Below are 25,757 nucleotides of genomic sequence, written 5' to 3' on the forward strand. Positions count from 1 at the left end.
GATTTCTATATAGGAAATACTGCTTCATGTAAATTATCTTTAACTTATCACATATGGGTCTGGAACCACTTAACCGCAATAAACGAGGTATTACGTTGTTATTTATGAATGACTTTATTGACAGTAGTCCAATGCAGGTGCTGTGATTTCTTTCATCCACTGATTGGGTGTGTAGCGCTGGACAGCAGGTGAATGTGTCTTCATGTAGCTAGAGATCAGAGGTGCTCACACTTTTTCAGCCTTCGAGCTACTTCAGCATTATCACTTGGCTGTTGATATTATTTTGTCTTCTCCATTATGGTTTTTATAGCTGTCATAGACATTTGCTGGTGTAGTCCTGTTTGTTTCTGTTTTGTTATTGTCGGAGCAATTGTTGTTGTTGCTGTTGTTCTTGTCTCTCTCTGTACTGTACTCTCTTGTCCCTGCACTCCCCACTCTGTTTTCTTTTCGTTTCTTTTCTATCCCCTCCTGCTCCAGTCCGGCCGCTCCAAATTTGCACAACAACAAAACATCAAATAAAGTCAAATAAAAATTTATATAGCAGGGGAAGAGTATCTTACACTTTTCCCTGGCAGAGCAAATCTATTTAGCAGGTAAGGACATGGCTGGACAGGACAAACAAATAAATAAATAAAAATCTAACTGGTTTGTCAAAATAGTTGATATCATTCAGTAATTCAGAATTCAATCAATATGGCAATGGAGATATTTACACAGAGTTCCTCAATAGTTCTGTATGTATCCTGAGTAGTACTGTATATGCAGTCAAAATAGCTGTGTTGTGTTCATTGTACACACAGTTCATGTATTACTTCCTGTTAGCATTTGCTTCAAACGTTACAGATAAACAAGAAATGAAAATGTTTATGCAAAATGCAGTGCAGCCGAATTCAAGGCAACATATTAAAAAGGTTATAGCAATGGGCACATGTTCCAGTTAATCATGAAATAATAGTATCGCAAACAAAAGTGTAGAAAAAACACATTTCTATAGGGGAGTTCAGGACGTGGAGCAATGTCATTAAGCAATTGACTTTTTTTTCTACATAACTAGCCGCCTAGAAGTGTACAGATAACTTTTGCTATAGATATAGGCATCTTACCGCTGACTTAATTTATCCGTAATCGGATGATTTAAAGATGAAAGTTGCATTTCTGTGTGCCACTTGAGTCGTCTGCTCACCACTTAATCTTAGCCGCGGAGGAGCAACAAACAGCGAATCAGGAGGGGAGCTTAATGTCAGCTGACTGATGTCATATGCGATCGACCCACACTATCAACCGGTCGATCACGAGCGACGTAATGGACAACCCTGCTGGAGACTGTCAATGTTTTTTTACTCGAGAGAAGGGAAGATATTGTTAACGTTCTTAAAAATAGCGCTGCACATGTGGATTTAGCATTAGTGCTCTTGTTTTATTCTGTTGTTTATTGATTTGAATAAAAAGAGAGGAGCTCCATGTGCCGATCAGCATCCACTTCCTTTGGAGATAGAAAATGGAATGAATGTAAGCAATCAAGTATGTGCTGATGACATGTTAGCGGAACACCGCAGGTCTATAGAAAGATGTGTATCAAATAAATATCCACATTTCCACCATCAGTCTGATTTGTTTTGAGGCGGGAGAGTTTAGTTGGATTTATCTTCGTCAGGAGGATTGCTGCTCACCTCCCAGCGCCCAGGCTTTTAGTCTAAAGCCTCAAGCAAAGTGAGCCGCTTGAAAAGGAGGCAAGGTGGAGGGGTCCGTGGTGATGCTTGCGATCGTGGCAGGGTTGTGGTGGAGGTGGGGGTTAAGAAGCCATATGTCCTGCCGCTATTATGCAGGAGCAGATGGACTGCCTCACTTGGGCTCAGTGTTGGCAGTGCTGTGGATTAACTACGGTTTGACAGTTTCCCCTAAAAAGTGGCCTCTCTTCAGGGATACTCAATCAGGAACACTCTATAAACGCCACAAACTTGACTGTGCACTCGTCATTGGAAGAAAACCACTGCTGTCCATGCTGTTGTTTTCTTCCTTCACCTTATATGAAGACGAATATCATCTGCCAACATGACTTGCACAGAGAAAATGTGTGTGTGTTTGAACACCTGTGGCCATTAAATCCCCTTTCTTTCAGTGTAGCACAATACTTAAAGTACAGGGGAAACTCAGCTAAAGTCTTTAACTCCTTCTAATGCCAGGATTTTTGGGCTAAAACAACTCAAAAAATCACATCCACAGTAAATGTGAAGCTGTCCTTGAACCATTTGGAGGAGAGGTCCGTCTTTGGGCTCTTTTGAAAGCTAACATGCTGATTTTTTTCTCCCCAAGAGTGAGAATGTGTTTAAGTGCTCCTGACACTGACAAATAGGAGTTTGAATACACTATATTATAATATAATATATATATTATAATATAATATACACTAAAGAAGTATTCCACCCATCAACCAGCACTATACTAAGTACATATTTACAAGTATACATAATTACGTGCAAGTACGGAAGTGTTCAAATTGAACACGGCAATAGAAATGTTGGACGATATAATAAATATATGTCAGCAACCATTTTATTCTTTTATTTAGTGCTTTTGAGAGATGTTACAAATGGACAGATAACTTCATTATGATCTGTAATTAATTCTAATTAATCTAATCAATCATTTTTAATGTCACCTCAAAATTGTGAAGAGAAGTCTTCACTTTGAGGTATTTCCATTTAAATTCATTCACTTGGCAAGAATATTTGTCAGCCTGTAGGTTGTAGGCTTGCTCAAACGTGGGGTGTTCTCCTTGAGTTTAGTTTGGCAGAGAGCTTTCCGTTGGCTTGCTAAATAGTTAACATCTCTGCTGCTAATGTTAGTTGTGGCTGCACTCTTGCTTTGCATTGATGTGGTCGGCTAAACGTGAGCAGCTTCGTTCTTGGTACCTTCTTACAAAGAAGGCATATCACTCTACGTTTCAGTGGTGCCATCGGGGTGTTTTGGAAATGTGGATTTCCCTTTCTTTGGACTGATATTTCTCACGTATTCATGTTTCCTCTCTGCGACTCACCGCTCCTCACCTTGCCCTCTCAACTGCAATGGGAGCATATCATCTTATGCTAAACAAGCCCAAACACACCCATTGTGACCAGTGTTTCATTGTAGGGACAGTACTATAGAAATGACTAGTGTTTCGATCAATCAGCCACCAATCTGTATCGGCCGTTTTCCGTGGAAAAGTATGCCAGTCAATCCCATCAATGCCAATCACAAAAACCGATCACCTGTGGCTCGTACTATTGCAGCCTGTAGAAATCTCTGGTGCAGTGTAGTGTCTTTCTCTTATATCTTGGGTAGTGCCCCCTTCCCCCGTCCTTCACACTGTGCAGGCGTGCAGCCGCAAACCCAAACAAACATATCTGCCGTGTGGAACGTATATGCCATTTGTGAGATTGATGTAAAGTTTGCATCCTGCAACACATGCCACGAAAAATATCTCACGGGGGCGAATTAGGGCTGGAGCTACTTGACAGATAAGGAGTGGATGAAAAGGCCGAGAGAAAGGCATTTAACGTTAATTAATGCATTTGTTGTTCAAGCCAAACGACCCTAATGTTGACATTATAACAGTAAATTTAAATATTTCAAAAAAAAAAAAATTCTGCCACAGCGACGCAGCAGCAGCACGACACAGCGGCGGCAGTACGCCTCCCATGCAGCCCGCCACCAAAGATAAAAACAATTTTAGGAGGAAACCCTGTATACTGCAACATATTTGATCCCAAGGCCTTTCACACAAGAAAACACAAGAAAACACACTGTGTTTTTTGTAATAATCTCGCACACACACACATACACATAGTTTCATTATGAGTCACCTTCCTGTCATGAGCCATCTAGCCAGGACTGGTTGAAACCAGATCAGGACTAATACACCGACAAACAGTTAAGAGGACGTTTCCTGATCATTGGGACTCTCCACAGAAGTCTTATGAGGAAGAGGAACTCAGTTTCACTTTAGAGACGACTCCGACCTCGCTAGACCTTGGCTGGGTGGCTGACCATTCATTTGCTTGTATTGACTCCAAATAAAATAAATTGTTAAACTTACTTTTTGACTCAGATATAGTCCTCACGTTCCTTTGGAAAGTTGAGCCAACTCAATCTCTTAATATGTATCGGTTTTGTTTTGTTTTGTCTCTCACTGTGATGTGGTTTTGTGTGGCAGTGTGCCACCATGTTGACAGTCCCACGTTGCTCCAGCAGCATTTCATGAATTCTCAATGATAACGGCACATTTCATTGTAAAAATAAGATACAAAGACTCAAAATGATCCAAACGTCAAACCCACAGTACGTTCACCCACCCACGACTACATTTGTGTGCGGAATAAAGACACATGTCATTTAATGAATTTGATCACTCCTCGCATAAGTAATTAATGACGGTTACTACACTGCACAAAATAAATAATCAGAACAACTTCAAATAACACCAAAATAATCCACAAAGTCAGTCAAATTGCACTAATACAACAGTATAGACGGGTTGATAATGATACAGTGTAAGATGGTAGGGGATTTAGAAGCAAGTCCAACACAGTACGAATGGCTTTGTGTAAGTACGCCCTCTGTGTGTATGTATTTGTATGTGCGTGTGTGTGCGTGTGTGTGTGCTTGTGTGTGTGTGTGCGTGTGTGTGTGTGTGTGTGTGTGTGTCCATTCCAATTGCCTGATGGATGTTTCAACGCCAGGAAGAGACTGAAATTGTCTAACCTGTCTTCCCTCAGGTGTGTGTTTAAACTGTGATGGCAACACCCAGGGCTCCAACTGTGAGGAGTGCAAGCCTGATCATTACCGCAGCCCTGGCACTACATTGACTGAAGCCTGTGTCCCATGCCCCTGCTCCAACACCTCCTCCACTGGCACCTGTTACACCAGTGAGTCCATGACCTGACACACACACACTGACATCCGTCATCCTTATCACATTTAGTACCTCACTTCAGGTCTTGCGAGGACAGTTGACGGTGCACGTTCTTCATAGAAATTAGACTGGAAAGACTGGAAATAATCCAAGTCAAAATCATGGAACGCTAACTGGAGATTACAGTCTTGCCTGTAATAAATATAAGTCAAAAGAAAAGTCAATTCAATATTTTTTCTTCTCACCTTCTTTATCAAAATGCTGGCACCATTTTTTTGGCTCCATTTTGGGTTATTTTGCAGCCGTGAAAAGCAGAGACTTGAGGTGAGAAACACTATTGAATTCAAGAAATAACTCACATCGTGTTTTTTGGCAACAGTCATGTCTTAATTGAAGGTAAAAGTAACCTTAAATGTTAATTTATCCCTTTCATTCATCATTTTATATTTTTTTAGAATTGCTTTCTGCATGTAAAACTATATAAAAAGGAAAACGTCTTTTGTGTTAACATTTTTGGCTTTCTGGAACGGATTAATTGGATTTAAATGATTTTTTATCTGAAAAATTTATTTGGTTAGAGTATGTTTCGGTTAGAGTCGGACCTTCTGGAATGGATTCATGATGCTAACCAATACGGGTGTTGCAAGATCTTGTCTTCAAGATTAAAATGTGACAAGATTCAGAGAAAAGCTGTCTCACGACAGCAAGGCAGCCAAAAGCCAATTTGACTGTGAACTATGGCATCGCTTCTATATATGCTCATATTAAAGTGGCAGAGCGCGAAGCATTATTGGAAGCGCACATTCAGTGCTTTACACGCACCTTGCAATCTAACCTACCATGGTGTTCCCAGAGTCAGTTTCTGCCATTTGAATGTCCAAGCAGACGCTGTAGTAATTCTACATTTGATCAAAATTACTTAAGGTTTGTCAGATCAGAACATGTAAATGTTTGGACTTGTCTGCACCCTTAATCACTGAGCGGTTCTATTGACGCTCGTTACATTTGGCTGAGAACCAACTCCTAACACACCTCATATGAAGAAGAGATCTGTGTTGACAATTTTTGCGATGCGGTTGCTAGATTTAGCGAGTAGGTTTGCGCATTAAAAGTCAAACACAGGAAGTATTTCTTGCGTCATGCATTTATTTGGTAATTAAGTACAAGCGGTCAACAAAGGTGAAGTATCCTCCGGGCAGGGGAGAGGCAGTAGAGCTTCACCTTTGTACTGTTGTGCAATGCGGGTCTGAAAGCTTCATAAACCCCTCCACAATGCAGACCTCATCTGTGGAACGTGGCTCATTGCAGAAAGAAAATAAACAAAAACCTAGGAAAAGTGGAAAAATAGAGCAAGAAGGCATAACGTTCGTAGAAAAAGCTAAAATGGTGATACAAATAACAAATGAAAACACAAAGATTTGTTTTTAAATATATGTATAATGTTCTTTTTTTATTGTGCATATCAAAGGACAGCTATGCAGCCCTGATATAAATAGACAAAGACAAGTAGAAGACAAAAACACTGAGGTGTTATTCAACTACAAACTGGAACTGTTAGTGCTGACACCACTAGTGAAAGGCCCTGTTGGGGCGGCATGGTTCAGGTGTTAGAGTTGTCGTCTCCCAGCCTGAAGGTTGCGGGTTCGATCCTCTGTCTTCGCGTGATCATGTCTTGGGCAAGATACTGGACCACCAGTTTCTCCTGATGCTGCGTCATCAGTCGGGTAAATGTGATAACAGTGTCAAAGCGCTTTGAGTGCCTTGGAGGTGGGAAAGTGCAATACAAGACGGTTTACCATTGAAAAGCTAGCATTTCAAGAAATGCTGCAAACGTTTGTGAGACAGTACACGTTGCCTGTGAGAAAATACACGTCACAAACGCCAATTCCGCAACTTTACAGAGTGAAAGATGACATATTAAAGGAAATATTGCACTATTATGATATTATTATTGTTAAATATTAACATAAGTGGTTTATTTGGTCTCAAAAATGCTGACAATAATATTGTTCAGCGTCAATTTATAGGACAATGAACATTTCAAAATGCACCTGCATTGTTTAGTGACTCGTTTTGTCCAGTCACATTTTTTCGTAGTACCTTTTGTTCAAATTAGTGTTAAACTCTCGTCTCGGGATACCCCTGCTAACCAAGGTTTCACTGTGTTAGCGTGGTATTGTGGGCTGTTTTTCTACTTGGTGGAGTCACTTTCGGATATGGACAATGCTATGCATTGTATCTATGAAGTCATAATTTGTCCCGTTAGGGATCACTGCAGCTCGTCCATGTGCATCAGCCTTTTTGCCATCTGCTTTCGTCTGATCACCTTCCCCTTCTCAGGCGAGTTATCTGGAGTCATCAGCCTCTTCCTGCGTAGCAACAGCCATGTATAGATACGCTGTGGCTGGCAGGTTATGTTTGCGCCTGCAGGGGGTTGCACTAGATGTTCTACAGTGTGGGAGGGAGGGAAAGGGACATAAACCAGGCTGAGCTGAGCTGGGACAGCATGATCACAGCTGGGTCATTTCAAAGCCATTTAGGCAACATCATGCGGGGGGGATGGGCAGCACGGTGTTTTTTCAAACGGCGTCACTACAGGAATAAGCACATTGACAAGGAAATGATCACAGCATTATACGGAGACATGCTATCGCGTTAACAGTGTGTGTGGCTGTGAGCATGGAGAGGAGCTCAGGTTGCCGTGGCGACAGTGATACATGAGAAAATGCAGCATCATGGCTCAATACTGCAGGAGAAATGCATTGGAAATATGTTGATGAGTTGAATTCTTGCAAGTGGAAATATCTATTCTGACACCCGGAGAGGTGAAGTGGAGCACTGCTCCAGTTCAAAATGTGGGTCACACATACTAAATTACCCATGAATGATTGGATCTGCACCCACTGATGTAGACTGGCCTGCCTTCATTTTTAATGTTTCCTGCACTTGCTTAGTTTGTAAATAGTGTGTGCCTACCTGGTTAAGAAAAGAGAAGATGACAGGTGGCTGGTAAGGTAAGGTAAGCTGGTAAATCCTTGATTCTTCTAACTTTATGGTGGCTTTTGAGTAGACAAGTATATTATTTTGATTGGACATTGGACTGACAAAAATGAAATACTAGGGATGGCTGATATTGGCAGAAAATCAGAAAAATTGTTTTTTCTGCCGATGATATCGAGTGATGAAATGTTCCACAGAGTAAAAAGCTTGCTAGCTCAGCATGTCTGTGGCCTAGAATAAGTTTTGTAACTGTGCAATTTGCAATGAAAGTGCTGGTTAGGCGAGGGGGTAGTAAGTTGTCTCCCTAGAATACGTCTCATCAAATATGTTTCCTTCATGCAGCGAAACAATACTCAATGCAACCGGTGGTGATGTGCCGAATGAGCCCATCTTATAATTTTACTGATTGAACCGGGCCAGAGTTGAGTACTTTGCACTTTGTTCTTATACGGATGTTTGTGCCACATACAAATGTGCACAAAAATCCCATATTGTATCTGTGCCTGCATAATGAAATCTGATTTGTCTTAGTTGTTGACAGTAGAAAAACATGTGTTGGTACTGTCACATATGTCCAGTGGAAGGAATGGAATGGGAAGAAGAAAACAGTCCCATCAAGAAGGAAGAACACAGCATGTTGGCTGTCCTCCATCACCATATAATCTATGGTGGAATACAAACCTGGAGCCAACTGCACAAACGTAGGATTCCGACATCCACGCTAAATGACTGAGCTGAGCTCAACCAACCCGAGACGAGAGCGTCTAGGCTTAATTGGTTGCACAAAGCCCAAGTCGAATGAGTAGACACTGATTATTAATCAAGCCAGGTGAAACCAATCCCGAATCAGTTCGAACATGCCTTCTTTCTTCTTCTATGGTTTGGTGTGTCACGTAGTTCCACCCGCGTGTTTGTTGACAACGCCACACGTAGGTGTGCTTGTGTATTACATCATTTTCACTCAGTGACTTGTTCCCGTCTACATGCAGCAATTTGCTAATCCGGCACAGAATTGGTGCGACTTTTTTTCAACCCACCCCTCCCAAAAAAATCTCAGGAATACCCCATTTTATTTTACAATCATGATGATAATAAATGATAATGTTTGATTGATATTAATTCTAACAATTAAATCATTCTAGGGTTTAAGTTTACAAGACGCAGAGCTACTGTGTCCTTCGTGTGCCGTTTCTCGCTTCTCTTTGGACTGTTTATCCAAAAATAAGACAGTTTTTCATTGCGTTAGTCATCAATAGCAACGTTTATTTACCATACACGGCCAACAAAAAAGTAAATTCAGTAATACTTTGGTTGCATCATCTTTAATGCTTTGAAGAGCTATTTTCATAACCATAGTCAATTCCACAAATTGATGTTTGTAACAAAAGCTTACTGTACATTAAAAAAAAAAAAAGGATCGGGACTGGATCGGTTCGGAAAGATTGTAAAAAAAAATCGGATTGGAAGCCAAAAACTGTGGATCGGGACATCCCTAACGTTTACTTTCACTAACCCAGCAGGAAACAACGTGAAGTCGGTGAGGGAAATGTGCTAAACAGTTGACAGCTGGCGGTAGCGTGCTGTGATACCAACGGAGAGGAAATAGTGGCGAGCGATTTTGGGTGAACGGTTTTGTGATGCAAATGTATTACTCTTTTCAACATATATTGTTTTGGGAAGCAGAATGCTTTACTTACAGTATGTGACGCCACCAAACCAGCCGGAACTACTTTCTTAAGCACAAAAAAACGGGACAAAGTGGGGGGGGGGGGGGGGGGGGGGGGGGGGGGGGGGGGGGGGGGGAGTCACTGTTGATGCACTACACTGCTGATGGGGATGTCGTACAACTTCAAGTACAAGCTGTCCATATGGGGAACCTACGGTCTTATTCTGTGCTCGGGCTCGCGGTTTTTACATAAAAAAAACATGTTGAAATGGAGGAAACTTGCAGCCAGGACAGGAGGTAACTCTGCCCCCACAAAGAATGAATGAATGTGCTGCTGTGACATCTTTTTCCCTCACGGTAGTCATAAAGAATATCTGTCTAAATAAATACATTATGTTCCAACATTTCAGTAACTGATCTCATAACTGTGTCATATGTTGCTGTCTGTTCATGCAAGCAAGCATGGCAGGTTTGTGGTATCATGCTGCCACCTAGAGGTTGTGAGAGGAAGCTGAGCACGCAGGTGCCGCTGATGAGGAATATTGGAAACCTTCATGTGGATCAAATATCAAGCTGATGGAAGAACTGTTTACAACCTTCTAACTACGCTTGTAAACATTGTTGGAGCCCTCTAGCCACCTTTACACTCCTATTACCCAATATGGTAGACATCATAAGAGAAAATAAGACATTTAAGACATAAATCAGACTATTGTGTGCTGCTGTAAATGTGTGGTAGTAGAGCTGAGACGGGAAGTCACGTCGGGGGTTCAGAGTAGCGTTTTAGCTTGGCGTGGCTTACGGCCGCAACACTAGCTCATGTTAGGGATTATTGTGAGATCATTCTGACCTGCAATAAAAGCCTGGTGCTTGTGTGTCTTCACCCAATATTCCAGTAACATCGCTGACACCTAACGGCCAGTGTATCATATCTTTCAATGCCTCTTCTGAATGCCTTATATTTGTATTTACTTCATTTAGCCATTTATATGCTTGAAAATGCTTTATTTAGGCAAACAAAATGGATTAAAATGTGCATATTTTGGACTAATAATAGGCCACATTCAACCATGACACAGCATGATTCATCAATTAATATATTTTTGAAAATTGCTACTAAGAGCACAATTTGAAACGGAAAGTGGCGAGGGATTAGTGTCTTTAGTGTATTTGCATTTCTAAGCCCTGAAGCACAAACCAAGTAGTGCTGTTTCATTGGGACTCAAACATTTGCCTATCCTACGCCGAGCTGGGATAGGCAGCATAAAACGATAACAGCGACTACTTGCACAGCGTTTGTTGTGCAAATGTTGAAATGATGAAAATGAAAATATGCACAAAAACAAAAGATCTTTTAGCGAAAGTGACAAGTAAATGTGCAAGCAATGGCTGGTTTTGCCTTTTGGTTTTGTCGACATCAGATAGGAAGTCTGAGGGGCGTGGACATAAGGGGCGTGGCCATAAACGGTTCCACCGTAAAACAAGAAGGTAGTGATCATCAGATGAATGCATGCTTCATACATGTAGTGTCTGCTCTCGTTCAGATCCCAGCGGCTCCCCAGTGTGTGAACAGTGCCTTCACCAGCACACCGGCCCGCTGTGCGACCAGTGCAGCGCAGGCTTCTACAAAGCATCTGGGGCGTGCGTGCCATGTGACTGCAGTGGGAATGCAGACCCTGAGCGTGGAACCCAGCTCTGTCACCCTGACACCGGCCACTGCCTCAGCTGCATGAACAACACCACGGGGGCCCGGTGCCACCTTTGTGCTCCAGGATTCACGGGAGACGCCCGAGCTCACAACTGCAGCCGTCTAAGTAAGTATACACACATACTGTGTGTGTGTGTGTGTATATATATATATATATATTATTTGATTAATCACATTTTGGCCATAGTTAACTCATAATTAATCGCAGATAGATGTTTATAATAAGTAGGAAGGTAAATCTCTGTAAGTGATTCAATATGCAGCTAGATGCACGGGTTAAGATACCGTTCAAAAATGATATATATGGAAAACAGAATGATTCCATTCGATACTGTGAACAAACAATACGATACAATTCATACATACAAAAAAAAGTGCTGTTAAAGTAAATTTCCGTTAATGTGTTATTAACGCGTTAACTTTTGACAGTCCTAAAAAAATCTACGTATATATGTCATCATTTTACACTGGCAACAACATTTTCCCCATGAATTACGTAAAGGTCGCTAAAGTCAAACAGTTAGACCTGGGTTAAATTCTCCATTGGGCATTTCTGTGTGGAGTGTGCATGGTCTCCCTGTGCACGCGTGGGTTTTCTCCAGGTACTCCGGTTTCCTTCCACATTCCAAAAAAACCCACAATTGGCAACTGTAAATTGTCCATAGGTATGAATGTGAGTGTGAATGGTTGTCTAAATGTGCCCTGTGATTGGCTGGCGACCAGTCCAGGGTCACCCAAAGTCTACTGGGCTAGGCTCCAGCAAAGAGGAGAAGCGGTATAGAAAATGGATGGATGGATAGATGGATGGTTAGATTAGACGCTCCGGGAAAGATGGGCAAAATACAGCAGTTTCCTGGGGAATATTATGATAGCTATGTGATCATCGAGTTATGTGGGATCTTAGTAGACTGGGCCCATGTGTACACTAAGTACCGTATGTAAGTGATGTTTATGGTGGTGTATTTGTAGGTGCATTGAAGGCACCATTCTGGATCTTTTGTTGCTTTCACCTGAGAACCCATTGCCACTAGTGTCCAAGATGGCATGACAAAACTGCTGCATTTTGGGAAATGTTAAAAGACATACAAGTACTGTACAAAGCAAAGGTGTAGTTAGGCCTAATGGGCACTAGGTGTCAGCTGTTACTCTGGTTCCTACTGTACTTGGGCCACTTCTTATTAGCAAAACAATGATATTGTTGCTTTATTTGTGCATGTTTGCAGTTCTAACTTCTAATGTGAATGCTTATGTCTCCTCAGCACCTCAGCTCATTCCCCCACCAGCAGTGCGAACCACAACAGAGGTCCCCAACTCAAGTACTTCCTCCTTCAGCAGTCCGACTACCACCAGAGCGAGAGGCGTATCCGCCTCCACTTCCAGCAGCAACCGGAGCACGGCCGCCACGCCTCAGGCCATGCTGACCAGCCTGAGCAGCCCCACGGACAACACCACGGCATCCCTGACCGAAGTCTCCTGGACGCAGTTCAACATCATCATCCTGGCCGTCATCATCCTTGTGGTGGTGGTGCTGCTGGGCTTCGTCGGAGGAGTGTACACTTACAGAGAATACCAGAACCGCAAGCTCAACGCGCCCTTCTGGACCATAGAACTGAAAGAGGACAACATCAGCTTCAGCAGCTATCACGACAGCATCCCCAACGCCGACGTGTCAGGCCTCCTGGAGGACGAGGCCAACGAGGTGGCGCCCAACGGTCAGCTAGCGCTCAGCACACAGGGAAACTGCTACAAGGCTTAGCACCCCAGGACCGGACTCCTTAGATTCACACATCACACATCGCTGCTGGAAATCCAAAGCTCACTGGTGTTTGACTGACTGCTTGTCTGCGGCACTTCACAACTCCACTCACACTGACGGCAAGTTTTCCCTTTGTGGATGAGAAGTGTCCAAAGAAAAAGTGTTTTTATGTCTTGTTTCTCCAAAGGATGTGCCGTTTTGCTAACACCAATCAGAGGACTTCAAGGAGCATTTTCAAATATTTGACTTTTGGCTGTTTGAGTTGAAACGCGATCACTCAAACGGCCGTCTTAAACGGAGACAATGATTGTTATTTAATGACTTTTTACTCCCTTATATATTATTTATTGGTTCCATTGTTGGGAAGAAATGCTGCACATGTATGACGTGTTTATTCATAGTGTTTTATCTCACGTGCGCTTGACTTTCTTTTGATGTATAGTTTTATGTGTGTTTTTTCCAGAGAGGGAACAATGACGGCTGCTGGCTCATGCATCTGTTGTTTATAGCTTCCTACTTTCTTTCTCAAAGCATGCCAGTACACCTGACGTATCCTGGAGGAGTGTTTCTTTCCAAGGCTTTTGATAAACACACTATCTAGCACCGCTGCAGGGCAGTGGCTTACAAAGCGCTCGCATTAACCACCAGACTGCTTTCACGCCCAATTTGCTCTCTAACTGCTGATTGGTTACCGCCGACACTACTAAGATGCTGTGAAATGTTGATGTTTTTTTTCCTGTGTTGCCACGGATACCGTTTGTTGGGGTGTGCAAGTACGACGAACAACCTGGCTTCAAGTTCTCTGTTGCTGCGACGGATTTCCGCAAAATTTGAGAACGAATAAACAATTTCAACTACGTGTTATTCAAAATGCACCCCTTATTGTCCTCTTGCCACAGCAAGTACATGCTAGCCAAATGCAAAGACGAGAACCCAGTACGATCCCTCGCATGTTTGCAAATAAAATGGAACGCAATACAACTGCACCACACAGACTTCGTGGGCACTTATGCACAGATACACATGCAAAACAATACGATTTGATACTACTTGGTAACCCGCAAGGCATGCTGGGAAACCCACACGCACACTTCCCCAACAGGAAGTTATCCAGCATGCTTTGTGGGCTCGATATGATAAAATAGTATTGTTTTGAATGTACAGTAACTCCTTGCCACTTTGTGTTTCTAATTTTGCGGCAGTTTTTCAAAAATATATTCATTAATAAATCATGCTGTTTCATGTTTGACTACAGCCTATTATTAGTCCAAGAATATGCATATTTAAACAAATTTTGCATATTTTTTGCCTTAATGAAGCATTTTGACGCATAAAAATGGCTAAATGAAGTGAAATACAAATATAAGGCATTCAGAAGACGCATTCAAAGACATTGTGATGTGTAGTATTCTACACTGGTCACTAGGTGTCAGAGATGTTACTGTAATGTTGGGATAGACACACAAGCACCGGACTTGATCGCCGGAACAACAGGCTTTTATTGCAGATTTGATCTCACAAGAGCCACAATAATCCCTAACACGGGCTACCGTTGCGGCCGTCACCCACAGCAAGATAAAACTCAACTCTGAACCCCCAGCGTCACTTCCTGTTCGCCCTCCACTCAGCTCCCCTGGGGAACACATTTACAACACACACGAGCACGAGTCTTATTTATGTCCTATAGTGCTTATTTCCTTTTATTATGTCTACTATATTGGGTAAAAGGAGTGTAAAGGTGACTATAGGTGTGAAGTAGTTGATAATCTATACTGATCTAATTACTTGACAAACATATAAAAGCTTAGAAGTAAAATACATCAACTCACCAAAGATGTGAATTTCTTTTCTGCATAACTTAGCTTGTTGAACAGTTTTGCTGTGATCAGCCAATCAGCCACTGCTGATGTCACTGTGGGCCAGCTAGCCGGCCCTGAAAGGCGAATCCGTAGTCTAAAAAAAACAAAAACATTGCTAATAGTGGGTAAGTGATATGGGCCACACTCCTGATTCTGAAGGTCTCAGGCAGATTACATTTATACGGCAACACATAGAAGCTGAAATCTGACTGGATAAAAACACGGAAGCATACACCTTGCATACATACTTGAAGCACTGCAGCCAAGAGACACACTACTCAACGAAAATGATTGACTGTTTGAATAAGTTAATGCAATTTCATGGAACTGTCGTCTTTCGCAATATCGTGGTTCACTGATCACCCCCTCACGTTTTTTCAGAAATTAATAAATAAATGATGGCTACTTCATCCTCGACTATGGTCTATGATTAGTCAAAACATTGAAATATAAGTGATATGTAGTATTCTGGCCACTAGGTGGCAGTAATGAGACATTACCTTAACACTGCATGAAGTCAGCCATGGCATGTCCGACACGATAGCGTGGAAAAAAAAAAAGTTATCCTCCCATTCCGTGTGGAAGTGGTAAGGGCTTCTTAAGTTTAGAAGAAATAAATTCAAGGTTAAGTGGTTAGTTCGCTAGCTTGCTAGCTGGCGGCCATCTCGAGTCCCTGCGAAAGAGTTGCACAATGTGGTGTAAACAATGAATAACAGGAATGTAAAGGTGACTAGAGGGATGTTTTTTCATGTCTACACGGCTGTAATAATGTTAAAAATATATTTAGAAAGTCAAAAACAGACTTTCTATGCTATTACTACAAAAATACTCCTTTTATCAACATTGAATCCTACTTCATTTATCACGTCTGGAACCAATTAACCACGATAAACGAGGGACGACTGTACGAGAATTGAAGTTTCAAATGTATGTCAGTGCTTCTGATCGCGTTTAGGCCAGCGGAGAAGGCTTTGCTGGGCCTGACTGCACACCACTGCTGGAACCAATTAACCGCGATGAACGAGCGATAGCTGTATATTTACACAAGTGAGTAGGATTAGGTATCGTTCAGATACCAGATATCAGTGCCAAATCAGTACTTTTGAAACGGTGCCCGAACCTGGACTCAAAAAAGGAAAACAAAAGTGTTGTGAGTTTGTTGCTTAGCAGTGGAAACCCTTTGGGGTATTTCGAATGCAATGTGACCTGGGTGCACGGTGCGCACTAGTGGTTAGCATGTGAGCTGTGCAATCTGGAGGTCGGTGTTCCAATTTGGCCTTGGAAAAGTTTTCAATCAAAAGTGTTTTTTTGTTGTTTTAACCCCTAGAAAAAATGAGTGATGCTAATTGTGAGACATAACTCCTCAGGTAACGGCTCTTCCCTTGTGTGTAAACGTGTACAGATGAATGTGAATAGTAGGCTTCTCATGGTAGAGGTAGAATAATACTGTGTGCACTGTCACTCACCAGGGCACCATCTGGCTTTTTATACTTTTCCTCTTTCTTCTTGGCAGTCAACATCACCATATATGCAGATGGGGGACTTGAATGCACCGCCAACTTAAAACAAACATTGAAACCATGTGAATAACACCCCAAAGTCAAATCAAATAAAAAAAAAAATTGAACTGCCTCTGTGTTCCTGTCTTCTGCTTTAAATAAATATTTGCGCTTTTTTGTTACGTTAGATGTAAATACAGTGGATCCTGACACATTTGCATTGCATTTTTTTTCTACAGAAAACACATCTCATTCACCATAACACGGTAATCGTGTATAAATACAAGGCAGAGTTCCAAGACGAAAACCACTGCTGAACAAAAAGAACATTAAAGCTCGTCTCAATTGTGCTAGAAAACCTCTTGATGATCCCCAAGACCTTTGGGAAAATACTTTGTGGTCTGACGAGACAAAAGTTACCCTTTTTGGAAGGTGTGTGTCCCATTACATCTGGCATAAAAGTAACGCCGCATTCCAGAAAAAGAGCATCATACCAACAGTAAAATATGGTGGTGGTAGTGTGATGGTCTGGGGCTGTTTCTGCTTCAGGACCTGGAAGACTTGCTGTGATAAATGGAACCATGAATTCTGCTGTCTACCAAAAAATCCTGAAGGAGAATGTCCGGCCATCTGTTTGTGACCTCAAGCTGAAACCAACTTGGGTTCTGCAGCAGGACAATGATCCAAAACACACCAGCAAGTCCACCTCTGAATGGCTGAAGAAAAACAAATGAAGACTTTGGAGTGGCCTAGTCCAAGTCCTGACCTGAATCCTATTGAGATGCTGTGGCATGACCTTAAAAAGGCGCTTCATGCTGGAAAACCCTCCAATGTGCCCGAATGACAACAATTCTGCAAAGATGAGTGGGCCAAAATCCCTCCACAGTGCTGTAAGAGACTGATTGCAAGTTATCACAAACACTTGATTGCAGTTGTTGCTGCTAAGTGTGGCCCTACCACTTATTAGGTTTAGGGGGCAATCATTTTCCACACACGGCCATGTAGGTTTGCATTTTTTTTCTCCCTTAATAATAAAAAGTTTCATTTAAAAACTGCATTTTGTGTTCATTTGACTAATATTTAAATTTGTTTGATGATCTGAAACAAACAAGTGTGACAAAGAAATCAGGAAGGGGGCAAACGCCACAGTAGAGATTAGGTTTTAAGGATCTATATTTATGTGTATTTATATTTATATGTATTTATAAGGTTGAATGTATTTATTTGATGAGATGTAAGTCTTGATGTGATGACCCAATGTAACGTCCTGTGGGAGGGCAGGTGAAATAATGATAGCAGAGATGAGGTGCGGTAAGCCAAATGAGGAGAACTGGAGGCCATCAATAAATATAAATCAATACGTATGCTTCTCCACGCTTTACACAGCAATGCTAGCATTTTTTGCAGGGCTGAACAGAGGTAAAGAATGTTGGGATATGAAGGAGCAGGAAGGATGTTTGAACCCAATGCAGGTTGTGTCCCGCAGGTCATAAAAGACGACGGCTGCAAGCCCAGCCCATGACTCTAGTGAGTACTGCATGGTTACGCCCCCATTGCCCTGCTTCTCACAAGGCTGGGGTACATACTACTTACATATTGTATGACGTTTCAGAGCACCTGCACACTCCACACAGGCTGGAGGCTGCTGTTTCTGGTCTCAGGTTTCACTTCACACAGGAAGTCATTCCAGTGTGGGCGGATTCTTTTCTCCTTGGCCTCGCTGTCAAAATGAAGCCACGTGAGAGTCAACTTCCAACTGTGTGTAAAACACACACCCACAGGAGAAAGTCATTCCCATAAAAGGTCAACGTGGGCGAGTCCTAACTCATAAATGGAGATTGTGGACGGGAGTCGTGGATGGAACAGCGCAGCAGGAGCACCAGCATGGAGGAAAGCCTGTCTCAAGAAACCCTTCAGTTGAAGAGAAAAACAAGACAAGGGGCCAGTTGCTCTCTGCTCCTCTTGAGCTTCTTCCTGCTGAGCGTAGCTGTGGTTGTGGCCGTGGTGGCTGCTCTGAGGGGGGGCTGTCCCCAGCCACCTGGCACCCAGGTAGGCGTCTTGAAGCTTGGAGGTATCGTCCCAATCAAATAACATTTGAATGAATCTGATGGTGCAGATTCACTGAAAATGTGGACTTTTCGGGACCATCTGCTGTAAGGGGGGCATTATGCTTGACAAATACAAATCCAAAAAGCAGTGAGTTTTCGTGCTAACGATACTTGTCCCATTGGATATGGAATCACAGGAGTGCCGAAATGAAAAGGGAATACGTATGGAAATACAAAGAGAATCAATAATACAAAAATATACAAATAAACTTTTACCATTTTCTCATTGTTTTTTCTGTATAGTCTTTGTTTTTTCCAATTTGCTGTTGTTTTTCCTGTTTTGTATTTGTCTTTTCCAAGTCTTTTTGTCATTGCATTTAGTCATGACAAAGACAAAAGAATGATTTCTGTATTGTCTTTGTTTTTTCCATTTTGGCGTCGCTTTTCCTGTTTTGTCTTTGTCTTTTCCATTTGTGTTTTTTCATTTGGTAATGGCAAATGCAAAAGCATGCAAATGACTACATTTGTATATTTTTGTATTATTGATTCGCTTTCTATTTCCACACGTATTCCCTTTTAATTTTGGCACTCCTGTGATTCCATAATGGGAAGCCTGGAAATATCGTTTTATGAAAAGATTCATGATATAACCTTCAGCTGTTTGCTTCACTTTTTCCTACTGAAGTGTTTGTGCTGTGAAAAGGCTTCTGTTTTTTTCAAAAATGCTTAATTTATAATGCTTATTACATTTTAAATGCTAAAATTTATATTTATTTTTAAATAATTTATTTTTATAAGTGATCATTTTAAATAATTGAATGCAATTTCATAATAATGGAATTTACTGAATGAATAGTTCAATAATGAATCATTCAGTAATTCTTATTAATCATGATTACTATTATTCGGACTTTTTAAGAGCTTTTCGCTGACATTCTTCCAGTTTTGGTGGACAAATTCCTCTACACTCTCAGCAGGGTCCTTGGGGTGCACGGGAGTTTGTCCAACCAGTCTACATGTGTTTTGTGGCCTTGTGTTCCTCGAGGAATCCTGTGGGGAGTACTCCGGGAAGATGGGACACCGGACCACCTAATTCAGGTGGTTCGTTCCCAGTAAGACCGGAGTCAAGAGTTTGCTTCGCATTGCCGGTAATAAGTCCGACCCGTTTCCAGTGAGGGTTGAAGTCCGCCACGGTTGCCCTTTGTCACCGATTACTTTTAGAACACAATTTCTAGGCGCAGCCAGGGAGTTGAGGGGTTCGGGTTTGGTGGCTGCAGGATTGCTTTTTGCAGATGATGTGGTCCTGCTGGCTTCATCGAGCCGTGACCTTCAACTCTCACTGGATCGGGTCACAGCTGAGTATGAAGCAGCTGGGATGAGAATCAGCACGATTCCATGGTTCCGAGTCCATGGTTGGAGTGCCATCTCGGGTCGGGGATGAGATCCTGCCCCAAGTGGAGGAGTTTAAGTGCCTGAGGGTGTTGTGTACGAGTGAGGGAAGGATGGAACGCGAGATAGACAGGAGGATCGGTGTGGCGTCTGCAGTCATGTGGACTCTGCATTGCTCCATTGTGGTGAAGAGGGAGCTGAGTCGAAAGGCAGAGCTCTCGTTTTCCCGGTTGATCTACATTCTTACCCTCACCTATGGTCATGAGCTTTGGGTCGTGACTGAAAGGACAAGATCGCGGGTACAAGCGGCCGAAATGAGTTTTCTCCGTAGGGTGGCTGGGCTCTCCCTTAGAGATAAGGTGAGAAGCGCTGTCACCCGGGAGAAGCTCGGAGTAGATCTGCCGCTCCTCAGCATTGAGAGGAGCCAGATGAGGTGGCTTGGGTATCTGGTCAGGATGCCTCCCGGACGCCTCCATTGGGAGGTGTTCAGGGCACGTCCGACCGGTAGGAGGCCTCGGGGAAGACCCAGGACACGTTGGAGAGACTATGTCTCTCAACTGGCCTTGGAATGCCTCGGGATCCGCCGGGAGGAGCTGGATGAAGTAGCTGGGGAGAAGGAAGTCTGGGCTTCCCTGCTTAGGCTGCTGCCCCCGCAACCCGATCTCAGATGAGCTGAAGAAGATGGATGGATGGATGGAATACTATGGAGTACTGACAAACAAAGGTGGCAGAAGGAAAGACACCAGGAGATGAAACGAATGAAGCAAAAATAGAAAAAATATACTCAGAATACTTTGGCTACGGAAATAGGTAAAGGACAAAGTACCAGGCCTGAGGCCTGCAACAAAAACAAACCCAAAATGAAAAGAACAAAAGACAGGCTTAAGGGTGCGTCTCCTGGCTCTGCCTCCTCGTCACCAACCCCGAGAAAATCTGAAAAATAGAAACAAAGCGGTAATAAATCAAATTCCACAAGGCCAAGAAAAAGTAGCAATAAGAAAAACAAGTCTAGGACATAACATGTTTTGGCTGGCGACCAGTTCAGGGTGTAACCCTTAACTAACGTTAAATCATTTGGATAAAACTCTTTCATCTCATGGGATTTCTGTGTGGCCAAAACATGTACTTTGATTGGAGACTCTAAATTGTCCAAAGGTGAGAATGTGCGCGGGAAGTGTTGTGAATATGTGTCCTGTGATTGATAGGCGAGCTTTCACTTCTCAAACAAATTAATAACTTTGCTGACTGTTTTGCATTCCAGTGTACAGTGCATGCTGACAGCCACGTTTCAGGTAAATACTTGTGTTTTACTCCACTCTGCGTGTCTGGTGTGAAACGCCACTTAATAAATCTCTCCTGCAGACCTCCGTCATCAACGGCGCGAGGACGAAGACAAGAATCCAAGTGCGCTGCTCACAGGTATCATCCCAATGCCATCCGTGCACACGACAGTGACCGCTTCATCACTCACACACACAACAAGACTGCATGATATGAAGTCCACTAAAGTCGGAAGTGCATGTTTGTTCTTAGCTGCATTCCTTACAACGCTCACTCGAATACTTGTTCAATCTGATATATGACTCATGCACTTCCAACACGGTTACTGTCACTGCATTCAACACAAAGAGGCCTGGCGTGCACAAGAAATGACAAGACGAGTCGGGAAATGGCCACCATTTTCTTCAATGAGAAGTGAGAGCCTGCTGTTCATCATTCTGTCCCCTTTTGCTGTCGTACGCCAGCAACACAACCCCTAAATGATAAGTATAATCAATAAGAAATATGCCTCACACGTGTATTTAAAGTATAAAATATACAGCTACTCACCACTACTGAACGATAATGTAAGATGGCCACAGCACATAATGGTGGTGTGTTCAGGACCACTGAACCAAGTGCAAAATGTAAAAGTGTTACAAAAAAACATAATGAAGTGAAGCATAAAGAAATACACATTTAAAAACTGTGGGCTTTCTAACAGTGGTACATGTGTGCTGTGTATTTTACCTGTACAGTAATCCCTCATTTATCACGGTTAATTTGTTCCAGACCGGACCATGATAAGTGAATATCTGCGAAATAGGATTCATGATTTATAAGTGGAATATTTTGGTAGTTAGAGCAAAGACAACCTTTTTATGACCTTAACATATGTTTTTTTTTAACATTATTGGAGACCTCTAGACATGAAATAACACCCCCATTGTCACCTTTACACTCCTGTTATCCAACATGGTAAACATATTTACCAACAAACTAACGGGAAAATCGACATCAAACTAAGAGGAGGTCCAGGAGTCGCAAGAGTGCTTGTTGTCCGAGATATCAGCGATATGGATGCGTATTCAAGATCATATTACTATGACAATAAGCATAATGGAGGAAACACCCTACAAGACGACCAATGCAACGAGAAGGACTACATTCCATAGCAATAACCTCAACATAATTAATAAAAGGAAGTCTTGCATACAAACCCAGCGTCACTCGCAGGGTATGTGAGGAGGAGGATGTGGATATCAACAGGAGAGAAAGGACAGGATAAATAGAAAAGGAAAAGAGAAAAGGAAATGAAAAGGAGAAAAAAGGGGACAAAAGAAAATATATATATTTTGTAAACATGTGTGTGTGCCTGCATGCTGTATATGTGTGTACTGTATATGTACTGTACATATGTGTGTACTTGTGTATGTGCATATGTATGTTGTATGTCTTTGTATGTATTCACATGTATGTACTGTATTAGCAAGGACGTGATATGAAGAGGGGGTAGGATTAAATAAGCTCTGCTTCTTCCTACTCCTTTTCGGACATATGCATGCTCGAAATAAAGTAAACCAAACCAAACTGATAATAACTCAAAATAAGACATATAAGACATAAATTAGACTTGTGCTCGTTTGTGTTGCTGTAAATGTGTTCCGGTGTTAGCGGACAGGAAGTGATGTCGGGGTTGAGAGTTGAGCGTTAGCTTGGCGTGGGTTGCAGCCGCAACAGTAGCCCGTGTTAGGGATTACCGTGCCTGTTGCGAGATCATTCAAACCTGCAATGTTGTTCCGGCAATCAAGTCTGGTGCTTGTGCGTCTCACCCAACATTACAGTAACATTACTGACCCCTAGTGACCAGTGTAGAATACTACATATCATCATAACATCTTCTAATGCATCTTCTGAAGGTCTTACATTTGTAATTTACTACTTTTAGCCATTTTTTAATGCATAGAAATGCTTAATTTAGGTAAAAATACATGAAATTTGCTTACTGTAAATGTGCATATTTCTATTGTACCAACAGGCCTTATTCACCCTCTAAATAACACGATTCATTCAGTAATATTTTTGAAACAACGTGATACAGGGAGGCTGTGAAACTGAAAGCCCAAAGTAGGAAGGGATTACGGTATCATCACATATTTATCACTTATTACCGACGTATGGTGAATGAGATGTATTTTCTGCGGGGAAAATCTGGCCTATTTTCGGAGAGAAAAAAATCACAATGACCCAAAATTGGCAAATTTGCGGCACTGTGAATGCTGAATTGTGAATCCACAGTGCATGCGCCATTACAACCCAAACAGGTAGATAGATAGTTGAGTAGATAGAAAGTTCCAAGCTCCATGCGTGTACTTGTTCATTAGCGTGCAATCTTCAGAAGGAAAGTAAATGTTGCTTTTCCACTCTCCTCCTTCCAGCTCCTTTTGGCAGCAAAACCAACGGGAAATATCTCCTATGGGAGAGTAAGAGCGGGAATGCCCACTGTCGCGGAGGCTTCGTCTACGCCAACGGGAGCCTGGTGGCGCCCAGGAAAGGCATGTACCGAGTCTTTTTGCAGATCACCTACGAGAGTAAGGCTGACTTCCGATGTGATGCTGGTGGTGTGAAGCTGGCCAACACGGTGTGGATTTTCCGTGATAATTATAGAAGGGATGAGATTCTCCTTTCGTCAGTCGACACAGTGAGCTGCAGCACAGAGCAGTGGAGTAAGTCTCTCTACACCGCAGCCTTATTTTCCTTGGAAGCCAACAGCAGACTGCGAGTGACATCCACGTACGCCCATCTCATTGCTCCCAAAGAATATCTGGTGTTCTTCGGGGCCCGACTTCTCCCTGAGTAACCTGGTCCATTGCAATCGCCTTGTATGTACTGTACATACTGTATTAAGGGTGTTTTTGTGTTGACGTTTTGGGCTGTCTGGATGGGATTCATTGGATTTGCATTGCTTGTTATGGGAAATGATGTTATTGTACTCATGGTAAATCCAAGATGTGTCATATAAGCTTTGTTGTGTGTGTTGCATTGTGTCATTATGTTTAAAGTCAAACCCAATGTGTTCCAGGATGCTGGTTGACCTGCAGTTTGTCCAGATTTCAACACAAGAAAAAAACATTTTTAAAAAATCAACTTTACAGGGTTAACCCACAAGAACCCATGGTGACACATGTTTTTAATACAGTGGAATCTTGGTTAGTGTACGCCTCAGTTAGCGTGTTTTTTGGTTAAAGTAAAAATGTTGCCTCGGTTAGTGTACGTTTTCTGATTAGCGTACACGTGAATAAAGGGATAAATGAACATTTCAGGTTACTTTTACTTTCATTGAAGACGTGATTGTTGCCAAAGACACGACGTGGCAACAAGATCCTAGAGCACCATTTTGTTTTGCTATGAGTTATTTATTCAATTCAGTCGAGTTTCTCACCTCATGTCTTGATCATGACTATAAAAACGTGTTTTGGGTTAACAAATTTGGCTTTCTGGAACGCATTAATGGCATGTTCATTATTTCTTAGGGGAAAAATGGATTTGATTAGAGTAGGTTTGGGAGTGGGACCCTTTGGAACGGATTCATGACGCTAATCAAGGTTCCACTGCATTTATATTCATTACACAGTCATCCCTCATTTATCGCAGTTAATTGGTTCCAGATTTGACCACAACAAGTGAATTTAGGAATTAAATTTCAATATTAACAAAGAGAACATTTTCATAGTTAAGCATAGAAAACCTGTTTATGACTTTCTAAATACGGGTTTTAGCGTTATAGAGTCCTGCAGACATGAAGTAACACCCATAGTCACGTTTACGCTCCTGTTATTCTTTGTTTACGTCACACTGCGCAGCCTATGGGGACATAAGAGACAGCGACAAGCATATTTTGAAAGCAGGACTGAGTTGATTGTGATGAGATATGTCTGACTGCTTAAGAAAAGAAGAGTTGCTAGTACAGTATGTGCAAGCATGTGTCCTCCTACACAAAATCACAAGATTGCACTTCCTTGAGTGTAGGTGGTGACTAAAAAGTTTCACCACCAAGCAGCATTCTATTCTTCATGAGACTTGACTCACAATCAAGAGTGTTGTAGCCAAGCTAAGTGTGCCACCATCCTATTCAGATGTTCCTATGCAGACCACGATGCTGCTATGACTTTGCCAATAATGGCCGTATCATTAATGATTTCAAACGTCACAAAGCCGCTGCAGTTACTCGTGTCAAATGAGGTGCGTTTTTATGCACTGATATCTAAACGGCAGTCATCCACTCAGCAGCGATACTGCAGGTGTGTCTCCCGTATGACATTTCTATGTGTTTTACTGTGTGATTAGCAAGAACAATGATGCCACATTGCACGGGCTGTAGAAAGTCATGGTGTCATCATCATTGACAACATGACATTATTGGCCTTATGCTGACAAACAGAAACTGGCAGACGCCGTGACCCAATGCCGTGTGCACTCAGATGGCAGGAAGGGCTCGCAAGCTAAGCCGGAAAGCTTCACTTCTCTTTATTTGTCTGCAAATTCAGCGATTTTTACTTAAGAAAATGTTAAGAGTGGAATCATTCCGAAAATACATGTAGAAAACAGTTCAATGGACAAATATTATTCGTTCTTGTATTTTCTCTGCTTTACGACCTGCCTCCCTTGAAAGCATATG

The 25,757-nt window shown here is 42.2% G+C and overlaps 2 protein-coding genes across 2 annotated transcripts in view; both read left to right on the forward strand.

Moving 5' to 3' along the window:
• Positions 1–16,994, forward strand: part of si:ch211-158d24.2 (multiple epidermal growth factor-like domains protein 9) — a 62,715-nt gene extending 45,721 nt beyond the window's left edge. Inside the window, exons 4-6 of the mRNA XM_054773018.1 lie at positions 4,758–4,907; positions 11,105–11,374; positions 12,528–16,994. Of these exons, the coding sequence (XP_054628993.1) occupies positions 4,758–4,907; positions 11,105–11,374; positions 12,528–13,024 (917 nt within the window). The 3' untranslated portion in view covers positions 13,025–16,994. The remainder of the gene's footprint in view (positions 1–4,757; positions 4,908–11,104; positions 11,375–12,527) is intronic.
• Positions 16,995–18,112: 1,118 nt separating this feature from the next.
• On the forward strand, positions 18,113–24,071 carry si:ch211-158d24.4 (uncharacterized protein LOC560966 homolog). The gene is made up of 4 exons (XM_054773019.1): positions 18,113–18,431; positions 21,081–21,111; positions 21,182–21,238; positions 23,518–24,071. Exons 1-4 carry the CDS (start codon positions 18,240–18,242, stop codon positions 23,937–23,939), a joined length of 702 nt encoding a protein of 233 aa, XP_054628994.1. The 5' UTR covers positions 18,113–18,239; the 3' UTR covers positions 23,940–24,071.
• Positions 24,072–25,757: the final 1,686 nt, after the last annotated feature.

Source organism: Dunckerocampus dactyliophorus, chromosome 4 (assembly GCF_027744805.1).
Source record: "Dunckerocampus dactyliophorus isolate RoL2022-P2 chromosome 4, RoL_Ddac_1.1, whole genome shotgun sequence".
NCBI lineage: Eukaryota > Metazoa > Chordata > Actinopteri > Syngnathiformes > Syngnathidae > Dunckerocampus > Dunckerocampus dactyliophorus.

Bases quoted from the DNA above. Each gene is read 5' to 3' on its own strand.
- si:ch211-158d24.4 (XM_054773019.1), top strand. From the start codon at position 18,240: ATGGAACAGCGCAGCAGGAGCACCAGCATGGAGGAAAGCCTGTCTCAA. The intron at 21,112-21,181 runs GTAAATACTTGT...TCTCTCCTGCAG, and splicing joins TGCTGACAGCCACGTTTCAG to ACCTCCGTCATCAACGGCGC. The intron at 21,239-23,517 runs GTATCATCCCAA...TCCTCCTTCCAG, and splicing joins TCCAAGTGCGCTGCTCACAG to CTCCTTTTGGCAGCAAAACC.